This window comes from Jaculus jaculus, chromosome 12 (assembly GCF_020740685.1).
Source record: "Jaculus jaculus isolate mJacJac1 chromosome 12, mJacJac1.mat.Y.cur, whole genome shotgun sequence".
NCBI classification, from domain to species: Eukaryota; Metazoa; Chordata; class Mammalia; order Rodentia; family Dipodidae; genus Jaculus; species Jaculus jaculus.
Genome location: NC_059113.1, coordinates 19,871,425 through 19,883,700, shown reverse-complemented (window position 1 = coordinate 19,883,700; position 12,276 = coordinate 19,871,425). Strand labels below are relative to the sequence as shown.

The window sequence follows — 12,276 nt, the reverse complement described above, 5'->3', positions numbered from 1 at the left end:
ATATAATAGAATTTATCCATCCTTAAAGAAAAATAAAATGACATTTGCAGGAAAATGGGTGGAATTAGGAACCATTATCTGAAAAAAATTAAGGCATACTCAGAAAGACAAATAAATACTGCACATTTCCTCTCGTGTCAAGCCTGAGTCTAAATTTGTATATATGTTATATGTATGTGTTTTTAGGTCATGAAACTAAAAAGTAGACCATGAATGGGAAAGAGAGAGCTTAAGGAAGAAGGGAAGGGGAAAAAGAGAGGGTAATAGAATAAACGTGACATCAAAGCAGAAGGGAGGGCACTGGGGGGGGGGAAGGGGGGCCAGGAAGAGGACCAGCAAGAGCAGGGCACATAGTAGGGCAGCAAGGAAGGACGAGGACTCAGAACAAAGTATATGTGAAAACACCACGCTGAACCCCATAGCTTTATGCACTAACCTTAAAAATTAATAAAAAGAATACTTGGAGCCGGGCGCGGTGGTGCACGCCTTTAATCCCAGCACTCGGGAGGCAGAGGTAGAAGGATCACTATTAGTTCGAGACCACCCTAAGACTCCATAGTGAATTCCAGGTCAGCCTGAGCCACAGTGAGACCCTACCTCAAAAAAAAAAAAAAAAAAAAGGAATATTTGGCCTCTGTGCTATTCCAATGCATTGCCACCTCCCTAATTAGAGCAAAGCTTCTACAGTAAGATATCCTCTTAGCCCAAATTCCCTAGAAAGCAGAGCCCGAGGCAAGGATTGAGTCCTGAAGCTTCACTAGGCAGACACAGTCCCACGGCGGCCTGAGTGCGAGAAAGGCAAAGTCACGCTGGACACTGCATGCTTCAGGGCCGGCCCACAAGCTGTGGAGACACGCAGTTGATCACTTGGCCCATGCACCAAAGGGCCACACATTTCTTGTCATGCTGCACAGAGAAACTAGCTTGGGACCAGCCGTGAGAGGTAATAAAGAGTGAGGATTTGCCTACCTGGCTTCTTCACATTCATGGAGGGCAGCGTTTTCCCATGGAAACTGACCTCCTCTGTACTTCTGATCTTCATCACCCGGCCAGCTTCGGCTGCTGGTCTACACATGAGTACTGCCACCCACTAGTACAGCATCCTATCTGATTTCTAAGAGAAGGGAAGGGACAGAAACCCAGGGCCGGAGACTGGTTTGACAGTGACTGGTCATAAGTATCTTACCTCAGTTGCAAATACGGCTCTTGATAAGAGGCCATGAGCTACATCGTGTCCTCTGTCATGATTCATATTCATTGTCAACTTGATGGGACTCAGAGTCACCTAGGATACACACATGTCTGATACCCTGGTTCTGAGGGGAGCAGAGACAGAATTGTCTAGGTCTATTGGGGGTGTTTGCAAAATGGTTTAGCTCAGGAGGGAATACCCACCCTGAAAGTGGGTGGCTCCATCGCATGAGCTGGGGTTCCAAACTGAATAAAAAGGGAAAATAAATAGTGCCAGCATTCATTTCTTTCCGCTCCTTGACTGCAGATGTAATATGACCAGACACCTCACATGCCTGCTCGCATGACTTCTCCCCGTGATGTACCGTGCCCTCAAACTTGTAGCCAAAAATAAATCCTTCTTTCCTTAAATTGCTTTTGTCAGACATTTCATCAGTGCAATGAGAAAACTAATATACTCTCAAAATTCCTGAATTAAAGTTCTAACCCCCAATTTTAGGTAGTTAGTCAGATAAGGATGGACCTCTGAAAATGGGACCCTCCCTCACAAGATGGGGTTTTAGACCCCATCTTTTGTGACCTTGTTAATACATTTATTTCAAGAAAGGGGGAGGAAAATCACAATTACTTCTCCTTTCATAAAGAACTTAAAATTCGGGCTGGAGAAATGGCTTAGTGGTTAAGGCATTTGCCTATAAAGCCAAAGGACTCAGGTTTGATTCCCCTGGACCCATGTAAGCCAGATGCACAAGGTGGCACATGCATCTGGAGTTTGTTTGCAGTGGCTGGAGGCCCTGGCGTGCCCATTCTCTCCCTCTCTCTCTCTCTCTCTCTCTCTCTTTCTCATTGCAAATAAATAAATAAAATTTTTTAAAAGTTATTTTAAAAAGAAAAGAACTTAAAATTCCATGTGAAAGGGTAGCTATAGGTTAAACAAAAGGGAGGAAGATGGAGGTAGTGAGAATTTGTTGAGACCCACTAAAGGAAAGCTATTTTCTATCAAACATGGCCACATTATTCTTGACTAATGTTGTGTATGCGTGTGTGTGCTGTGTGTGATGTGTGGCATATATGTGTGTGCAGATGTGTGTACCTAGTGTGCAGATGTGCAGAGACCAGAATAGAATGTGGGCGTCCTCTTCTATCGTTCTCCCACTGTTTCCTTGAGACAGTCTCACTGAACCTGGAGCTGCTGTGTTCAGCCAGACTTAGTGATCAGTGAGTCCCAGTAATTCTGTCTCTGCTCTCTCAGAACTATGGTTACAGACATGTGTGTCATACCCAGTTTTCCCCCCTTTTTTGTTTTTTCCAGGCATAGTCTCACTCTGGTCCAAGCTGACCTGGAATTCACTATGTAGTCTCAGGGTGGCCTCAGTGCTGGGATTAAAGGCATGTGCCACCATGCCCAGCCATACCCAGTTTTTTAGATGGGTGCTGAGGATCGAATTCAATTCCTCATGCTTGCATGCCATGTGCTGTTACCCACTGAGCCATCACCCCAGCCCCTTTACATACTTATTTATGTTTATTTATTTGCATGTGTGTTTGTTTATATGTATGTATGTTTCAGTACACCAGGGTCTCTTGCCACTACAAACTCCAGACACACGCACCACTGTGCATCTGGGTTTATGTGGATACTAGGGAATTAACCCTGGGCCAGCAAGCTTTGTAAACAAATGCTTTTAAACACTGAGCCATCTTCCCAGCTCTCTCTACAATAACTTTTATTCTCTCTCTCAGTTTTTTTGTTTGTTTTTTGTTCTATCTCAGGCTGATCTGTAATTCATTATGTAATCTCAGGGAGGTCTCAAACTCATGGCAATCCTCCTACCTCTGTCTCCAAATGCTGGGATTAAAGGCATGCACCACCACATGTGGCTCTATTCTCTCTTCCTTTTTTTATAGGATATTGATAAGAGAGGGGATATTTATTTTAGAGAGAGACAGAGAGAGAGAGAGAGAGAATGCATGCACCAGGGCCTCTAGCCACTGCAAACAAACTCCAGACACATGTGCCACCTTGTGCATCTGGCTTATATGGGCCCTGGGGAATCAAACCTGGGTCCTTTAGCTTTGCAGGCAAGCACCTTAACTACTAAGCCATCTATCCAGCCCTTCTTTAATTATTTTTAATCTGCTCTGTTACATTGCTTTTGGCCAAAAGAATGGGATCTGAGTCATATCTCTTGCCTTGGATAGAGACATGACTTTCTCAACCACCAGGTTCTGGTAGGGACTTCCTGACAAAGAACAAACACATACCATTGTTTCCTCACCTAAGAGTTAATCCAAATCCCTTTCAATCACCTGGACAGGAAAGTGTTCCTCAGGAAAAGTGACTATTCCAGAGACTTTATAAAATAATATGTAGCCTGCCTAAACATGTAGGTCAGCACACTGGTCTTTCTGGCCATTGTCCACTCTCACCCCATGAGTGTTTTCCTCCACAATGGCTCCTTTGGCCTTTATCCAATCTTCCCCTCAAGAGTGCCTCTCATACTGTCCGTTAATAAACTCGGCCTGTCTTCTTCGCTATGCCCTGTGTGTCTTGCCTGATTTCTTTCACAGACTGAGGAGCTGAGGGAAGTCAGAGAGAGACACCCTGTTTACAGCAGTACCTCAGATTGTAACTTCATTTAGAGACAACATCTTTAAATCAGCAATTAAGGTAAAGTGAGGTTACATGGGTGGGCCCTCCTATGACTCATGTTCTCCTAAGGAAAGGAAATTAGGATGCAGAATAACACATGAACAGCAAGAGAGGACAGCCACTATAAGCCAAGGAACGGGGCCTCAGAAGGAACCAGATCTGCCATAACCTTGACCTACCTTTCCACCCCCAGACCTGTGAAGACATAAACCAACCCGGCTGTGGCCCTTTGTTTTGACAGCCCCAGCACATAAACACACAGAGGTGCAGTAGAGATCTACCAAAGTGAATCCCACCTTGCCTTATGTTCAAGCCTATTATTCGCTGACATTCCCTCGAGGTCAATTCCTAAAGCAAGCAAATTATTAGTTCTCTGAATCTACCAGAATGAATGTGTCTTCTTAATTTCTTTAATCAAAATGAGAGTCCCCAATAAAGCATGTTTTCGCCAGTCAAATGCAGCAACATATTCAAATAGGCACTATATGTTTTAATGAATAATTTATGTGTTGCACTGGTATTAGCTCTGCAATTATCTTCCCACCACTTGCTGGGACCTAGCAACAATTACTAATAGATTAGTGCTCTGATTATTGAGATTGCAGAGCAACTTCCATCAAGTCAATAAAAGAAATGAAAAAATAATAGAAGTCATAATATGTTCTACAAAAAAAAAATTTACTAGAACAAGTAAAATCCACGGGGCCTGATTAAAAAAAAAAAAAAAAAAAAAAAGCAGCAAAGCAGACCAGCAAAATTGGCTGAAATATCAAACATGGCTGTGATGAATGTGGACCCTGTGCAGTGATTGACTTATTGAGTTCAGTTGCTGCTTTGGGGGAGTGGAGGAATAAAACCATGCAAATTGAACAAAATATACGTAAAATGATCAAAGATCAGAGATGGAGGGACATCCCAAGAGAACAAGAAAACAGCAAACCAGAACACTGTTCTGTTTTCATTAGCAGAGGACTTAGCATTGCCCTACAAGTATGATTTAATGAGGCTCACCCACACGCTGGCACGCCGGGCACCTTCTGTGCCGTTTCATGGGATTCCTTTTCCCCTTCCCTGCTCGTTTGGATCTCTTCTTCATTTGGAGGGTCACCTGCTTTCTGTTTCACATCCTCTTAATTGCATTTCATTGTCTTTCCATTCAGACAAGGTATACTGAATCCTATCCCTGGCCATTTGAGTGCCTTTGTTGTTGGGAAAAGGAAGACAGACAAAGCCAGTATTTCCTCAAGTTAGGTATTTCCTATCTAGAATGAACAAGTGCTTAGAAGGGTCGGGCCAAATCTCTTTCCCTGTCTACACTTCCTGCTGACAGTGGTCTGAGACAGGACTGCACATGAAAAGTCACGTGACCCCCTGCTCCCAGGCCTCTCTGCCCATGCCTCCATCACATATGGCTGCCTTTCAACAGCGAAATGGAACAGGATCGTGCCGGCGTGCTCACCTGTAAAGGCAGAATGAGCGATAGGGGCGAATCTCACTGAATGAAAGAAGCCAGACAGAGAGGGTGAGGCTGTGTAATGCATGTATAATGTCTAATGCAAATGCGGTACCAAAGTAGGCGGAAGTCAGGAAAGTGGTTGTCAGCAAGAGCAGGAGCAAGGAGACAGCTCCATGCCGCAGCCTAGAGTCACCTCAGAAGCTCTTTACAGAGACCTCTGCTCAGGCAAATCCAGGATTCACGACTCACTGTGGAGCCAGTCAATATGGAGCAGGGTTGAGTGTATTAGAAACAGTTTCAATATAGTCTTAATCAGCACAGTCTTTATAACAGAAGGAGAAGCTCAGGGAGTGAGCATGCAGACATGGAGGCAGACTCCTCTAGAGAGCTGAACTTCCGTATCTTAACAATAGCCACATGTACAATTTTGGTGGCTGTCCAAGTTATGTTATTTAAAAGATTTCTAGGGCTGGAGAGGTGGATTTGCAGTTAAGTGCTTGCCTGTGAAGCCTAAGGACCCCGGTTCGAGGCTCGACTCCCCAGGACTCACATTATCCAGATGCACAAGGGGGCGCAAGCGTCTGAAGTTCATTTGCTGTGGCTGGAGGCCCTGGCATGTGACCATTCTCTCTCTCTGCCTCTTTCTCTCTGTCTGTCATTCTCAAATAAAATAAAAAATAAACAAAAAAGATTTTTTAAAAGATTTCTAAAGAACTGGATTTTTAATAACAAGGTTTTTGGGGTGACAAGATTACCTGCTGACAAGGTTAAACTATCATGAGTTATAGGGGTTGAAGAAATCCTTACAATACTAGATCAGGAGAGAGTTAAGACATATGTTTGGACTGTAAACATACTTTATTGTTCTATGAAAGACTCAGAACACTGCAGCTCGATAGCAGAAAAGCAAGTAAGGCTAACATCAGAGGTCACATACACTTTGACCTTAAAATAAGAGGGTTTTTTTTTTTTGTTTATATTTGACTGTTTGGCTTTTTTTTAAGGCCACACATGGCCAGGAGTTTAGGCACATATCTTTAATCCTAGCACTGAGGAGGCTGAGATAAGAGGATCACCATGAGTTTGAGGCCAGCCTGAGCTACATAGTTCCAGATCAGCCTGGGCTAGAAAGAGGCCCTGTCTTTTAAAACACAAAACAAGGGCTGGAGAGATGACTTAGCAGTTAAGTGCTTGCTTGTGAAGCCTAAGGACCCCGGTTCGAGGCTCAATTCCCCAGGACCCATGTTAGCCAGATGCACGAGAGGGTGCACACGTCTGGAATTCATTTGCAGTGGCTGGAAGCCCTGGCGCGCCCATTCTCTATCTGTCTCTCTCTCTCCCTCTCTCTCTGTCACTCTCAAATAAATAAACAAAAATGAACAGAAAATATTTTTAAGAAACCCAAAAAACAAAATAAGCCGGGCATGGTGGCGCATGCCTTTAATCCCAGCACTCGGGAGGCAGAGGTAGGAGGATTGCCATGAGTTCAAGGCCACCCTGAGATGACAGAGTTAATTCCAGGTCAGCCTGGACCAGAGCGAGACCCTACCTTGAAAAAAAACAAAAAATAAATAAAAAATAAAATAAAATAAAAAGGACTGTAGAGATTTCTCAGTAGTTAAAGGTGCTTGTTTGCAAAGCCTGCCATTCCAAGTTGGATTCCCCAGTACCCATGTAAAACCAGATACATAAAATGGAGCATGCATCTGGAATTCATTTGCAGTGGCAAGAGGACTTAAGCAGCCATTTGCGCTCTCTCTCTCTCTCTCTCTCTCTTAAATAAATAAATACTTTTCATTTTTTAAAGTTTTATTTATTTGAGAGCAACAGAAAGAGAGAGTAAGAGAGAAAGAAAGAGAGAGGGAGAGAGAGAAAGAATGGGCATACCAGGGCCTCCAGCCACTGCACACTGTACCCCCTTGTGCATCTGGCTAATGTGGGTCCTGGGGAATCGAGCCTTGAACCAGAGTCCTCAGGCTTCACAGGCAAGTACTTAATCGCTACGCCATCTCTACAGCCCAATAAAAAAAATTTTTTTTTTTTGAGGTAGGGACTCACTCTAGCCCAGGCTGACCTGGAATTCACTATGGAGTCTCAGGATGGCCTTGAACTCACGGCAATCCTCCTACCTCTTCCTCCCAAGTGCTGGGATTAAAGACGTGTGCCACCACACCCGGTACCCAATAAATATTTTTAAAAGCCAAGCATGATGGCATACACCTGTAATCCCAGCACCTGGAAGGTAAAGGCAAAATAATTGGGAGTTCAAAGCAGACATGGCTGTATAGTGAGCTCCAGGTCAGACAGAAGGGGGTACAGAGAGAAGGGGAAGAGAAGGGAGGAAGGGAAGGAAACAACTACAGTCTCTGTGGATAATCTTGACAGCAAATTGTGATGGAATTCTTTTGTTTTGCATGTTTGCATATGTATGTGTGTTCATACGCATATGAACTCGTGTGTGGACACATGCGCACGTTCATGTAGAGGCCAGAGGCTGACACCGAGTGTCTTCCTCAAGTGCACTCCACTTTATTTGCTGAGACAGGGCCTCTCCCTTGAGCCCAGAGCTCAGCCACTTGGCTAGTCTGACTAGCTAGCTTGCCCTCAGGATCCCCTGTCTCTGCCTCCTGAGGTCTAGTGAGCTGCCACGCCCACATGGCATTCACATGGGTACTGCAACAAGTGCTTTATCCACCAACCCGTCTCCCCAGCCCCTGTGTTGGAACTCAGCTGGCAAGAGACTTGAACCAGATTCCAAAGCTGAGGGGCAATCATTAATTTTTCCCTGTGTTTCTTTAAATCTTGCCTCATGGTGAATGTACGGTGTGCAAGGGGAGCAGGGGTCAGGAACCTGAGGTGGGGGTCCTGGGATACTGGTCACATTCTCTTTCTCTGACTACTAGTTTAAACAGTCTTTTGTTTATTGTAAGATTCACTGAGCTGTACACTTATAAAATCTATACTTTATGTATATTGCATTTCAACACAGTTTCAAAAAATGCTATCAATGGGCTGAAGAGATGGCTTAGTGGTTAAGGCGTTTGTCTGCAAAGCCTAAGGACCCAGGTTTGATTCCCCAGAACCCACGTAAGCTAGATGCACATGGTGGCACATACATCTGGAATCCATTTGCAATGGCTGGAGGCCCTGGCATGTCCTCTCTCTCTCTCTCTTTCTCCTTCTTTCTCTCTCAGATAAATAAATAAAATAAAAATTTTTAATTTTCTACCAAAGTGTACCCAACAATACAAAGTTTTCTAATAGTGATGATAATTGAACTCCCAGTTTTTCTGATTTTCATAAAAACTAATAAGAACAAAGGGAGGCATTGCTTCCTTCAAAATGTTGACTAGGGTCACCATAGCTAAGTTCACTTTGCATCTAGGCTAAAACTGGAGTCTGTAACATGATTGACTTGGGTTTATCATGTACCCATTTCAAACTGGAAGTTAAAAGCCACAGGAAATTGGGTCAATGTGACAAAAACAGTCGCATGCGTATTTAAAGGCAGCAACAGGCATGAGGCTGATGAGAACTCCACGTAGAGTGATAGCTGAATGAAGGAAATGTGTTTTCAATTATTTTTATTGGATGGTGGAGAGAAATGCTCTTTTGCTTTTTATAAATCACTCACATCTATTCTAATACCCATAAAGCCAGAGAGACCTAATGGATGCACCCCTAAGCGGGCAACAAACAACTTTCAAATACAAAAAAAAAAAAAGACAACAAAGCACCTTGCTTAACCCTGTACACCAGGGAAATAGTTATGAGTCACAGCTGTGCCAGATGAGCTTCAACAAAATAAAAAATAAAATAAAATAATCCTCCTTAAGGAATAGCACAGTCAGAAGGGAAATCAATTACATGTTACAGAATATAATTCATTCTATAATTTAAGATCCATAATTAATTGGTAGGATTGGAAGTCTGTGCACTTTTCTTTCACATAAATCTATAGTGTGTTGTATTTTTAAAATATTTTTACAGGTCCAAGCTGCAAAATACAATGATGGTGGTGGTGGTGGTGGTGGTGATGATATTGTGTTATATCAACCCAAAGCAGACATAACCTGATTAGAGACATGCTAAATCATGGCATGACAGACGTGAAATGAATCTATAGTCTTGCCTTGATTTCAAACAAGGACTTAGGAAAATGGTTCAGAATATAAAATTATGGAAAACATTACAGTACATCAAAGCAAGTTTAATTAGGCTTAGTTTGATAATTGCTGAAAACAAAGACCCTGCCTCACAGCATGGCTGGTGTAAAATCCAGCGGTAAGTCCAGTTGATCCAAATTAAAACCGCCCTATCTCCCATCCCACATGAATCCTTTTATGTGAAAGACGCAGAGAACAAAGAACTTCAATTCCACACAGAATTACACAGGGTCGGTCGCTTTTTCATCAGGGTTTGCTTTGGCTAAAACCTGCCTGTGTATGTTTCACGTCTCTATTTTTAAAATATGACCTATAAAGACTTTAAGATAAAAGCCAACAGGCTAACAGATACTAGCAAAAGCCAGTAGCAAGTGAACGTGCCTCTCAGCCTCCTTGAACTCACAGAATCCATTTCTACTTCCATCTAGGAGTCACAGGAGAACAAAATTCATAGTCTTTGCAGACAAATTCTTTGAATTATTGATTCTGTGCAAGGGAAATATAGAAACGGACCTCTTAGGAGAATTATAAAATACTACCCAAAATTAAATAAATTAGGAACCTTGTGTAATTAATTGGGGCAAAGTGTTCTTGCTATGCTAATTTCTCAAAGTGGAAAACTATAATCGAGAAGCATGAAAAAAGGCAGAGAGAGAGGTAAATCGTGCTCAGATGTGGCTTCCTGCCTTGGCCCAGGTCGGTCTTCATTGTCTGTCACCCAGTCTCCTCCCCTGAAGCTCACATCATGCTCCTCCTGCCGCTCTCACCTGATCTAGACACACACACACACACACACACACACACACGAAATTCTGGGTCATTGGCCCACTTGCACTACTCCACTGAAATTTTTTAAATTCAATACTCATGTGAAAAACATTTGATCTTACTAATAATAAAAATGTTAATTAAGACATCACTAAATATCATTTTTGCTTACCAATGAACACAAATGTCAGATAAAATAAAATGATTAATGCTGGCAAGTGAGTTCTAGAAGAGGTGCTTCTATAAACACAACCGGTGAAAGCTCCAATTAGATAAATCACCTTTTTGAAAATCAATTTGACCATATAAAATTACAAGCATTTTTAAAGTCGGGCACATTAACCCTACTTCTAAGAATTTATCCTTGAAACTAATCAAAGCTGGACTGATGAGGTGGCCCAGCGGATAAAGCACTTGCCTCAGAAGTGTGAGGACCTGAGTTCAGATCTCCAGAACCTTCCTAAAAAGTTAGGACTCTGAGGCAGGAGAGATGGCTCAGAGGTTAAAGGCCCTTTCTTAAAAAGCTTGCCTGTCCTGGGTTCAATTCCCCAGTGCTCACATAAAGCCAGATGCACAAAGTAGCACACATGTCTGAAGTTTGTTTGCAGTGGCAAGATACACTGGCATGCCCATTATCTCTCTCTCTCTCTCAATTAAATAAGTAAAAACCAAAAGAAAATATACAAAAAGAAATAAGTAAAAACGTCAGGCATGGTGGCGCATGCCTTTAATCCCAGCACTCAGGAGGCAGAGGTAGGAGGATTGCCATGAGTTCGAGGCCACCCTGAGACTACATACTGAATTCCAGGTCAGCCTGGACTACAGTGAAACCCTACCTCGAAAAGCAAACAAACAAACAAAAGTTAAAAACATTTATTTATTTATTTAAAAGAGAGAGAGAGAGAGCAAAAGAATGGGTGTGCCAGGGCCTCTAGCCACTGCAAACAAACTCCACACGCATGCGCCACCTTGTGTATCTGGCTTTGCATGGGTACTGGGAAATTGAACCTGGGTCCTTAGGCTTCATAGGCAAGCACCTTAACTGCTAAGCCTTCTCTCCAGCCCAAAAATATTTGTTGAAGCCCAGATACTATAGTTGACATATATAATCCCAAAGTGCCTCCAGTGAGGTGAGAGGCAGAGACAGAAGAATCTGCGGGAAGCTTGTGGACCAGCTTCGCCTGTGAACACAGCTGTGAACCACTAGAGACCCTGCCTCAAACAATGCAGAAGGTGAGGACCAATGTCCCAGGTTGTCCTTGGACTTACACATCTGCGTGCGGCACATGCACCCACCCACATATGCACACACAGAATCAAAGCTGTGAATAGTTACATAGAGGAACAGTAGCGTATGCTGGGTTCAAGTCATCACCCTCAGCAGCAGCATTGTACAAGTCCAGCATTAAGAAAATGGCAAGCCAGGCTATAATGGTGGTGGCATATGCCTACTAATGCCAACATAAGGAAGGCCAAGGGGCCAAGGGACAAAGGCTCTGTCTGTGGGCACTAGGATAACCTGGCTACAGAGAGAGAGGTGCTATCTCAAAACAAAAGCATAGGAGGAAAGAGGGATAAAGGGAGAACTGGGGGGGGGGGGGTTGTCAGCTAGGACAGACTGTGCATCATAGGGCAAAACGCTGAGGAAAGAAATCCTACCGTGAGGGCCAGGGAAGCAGCTGTATGGTATAGCATGTGCTCTGGATTCAATCCCCAGTACCAAGGTGGAGGAAACAGCAGGTAACTCAAGGTGTACATATAGTCATGGATTGGCCTGTAAAGGAAGATCAGAGGTCAAGCTGAAAACCAAAGCCAAGGCCATGGGCATAGGAGCACATGAAAAGGAACAAGCTATCCCCTCTGCAAGGCCCTGCAAAGTTGCTGGTTCTGCATTCAAAGAGCATATTGACTTTTTTAATACAACATATATGTAATAAATAAAGCCATAAATAAAGTACAAAATAAAGTTAACATCAAACCCGAACACCACTACATGAAATAAATCATTATTAATATGAAAGTTCACGTGGTTCCAGGCGGCT

At 43.2% G+C, this 12,276-nt stretch overlaps 1 protein-coding gene across 1 annotated transcript in view; it reads right to left on the bottom strand.

Moving 5' to 3' along the window:
* The window catches only part of Msra (methionine sulfoxide reductase A), a 476,622-nt gene extending 471,699 nt beyond the window's left edge, over positions 1-4,923 (bottom strand). Inside the window, exon 1 of the mRNA XM_045130919.1 lies at positions 4,856-4,923. Coding sequence (XP_044986854.1) covers positions 4,856-4,895 — 40 coding nt within the window. The 5' untranslated portion in view covers positions 4,896-4,923. The remainder of the gene's footprint in view (positions 1-4,855) is intronic.
* Positions 4,924-12,276: the final 7,353 nt, after the last annotated feature.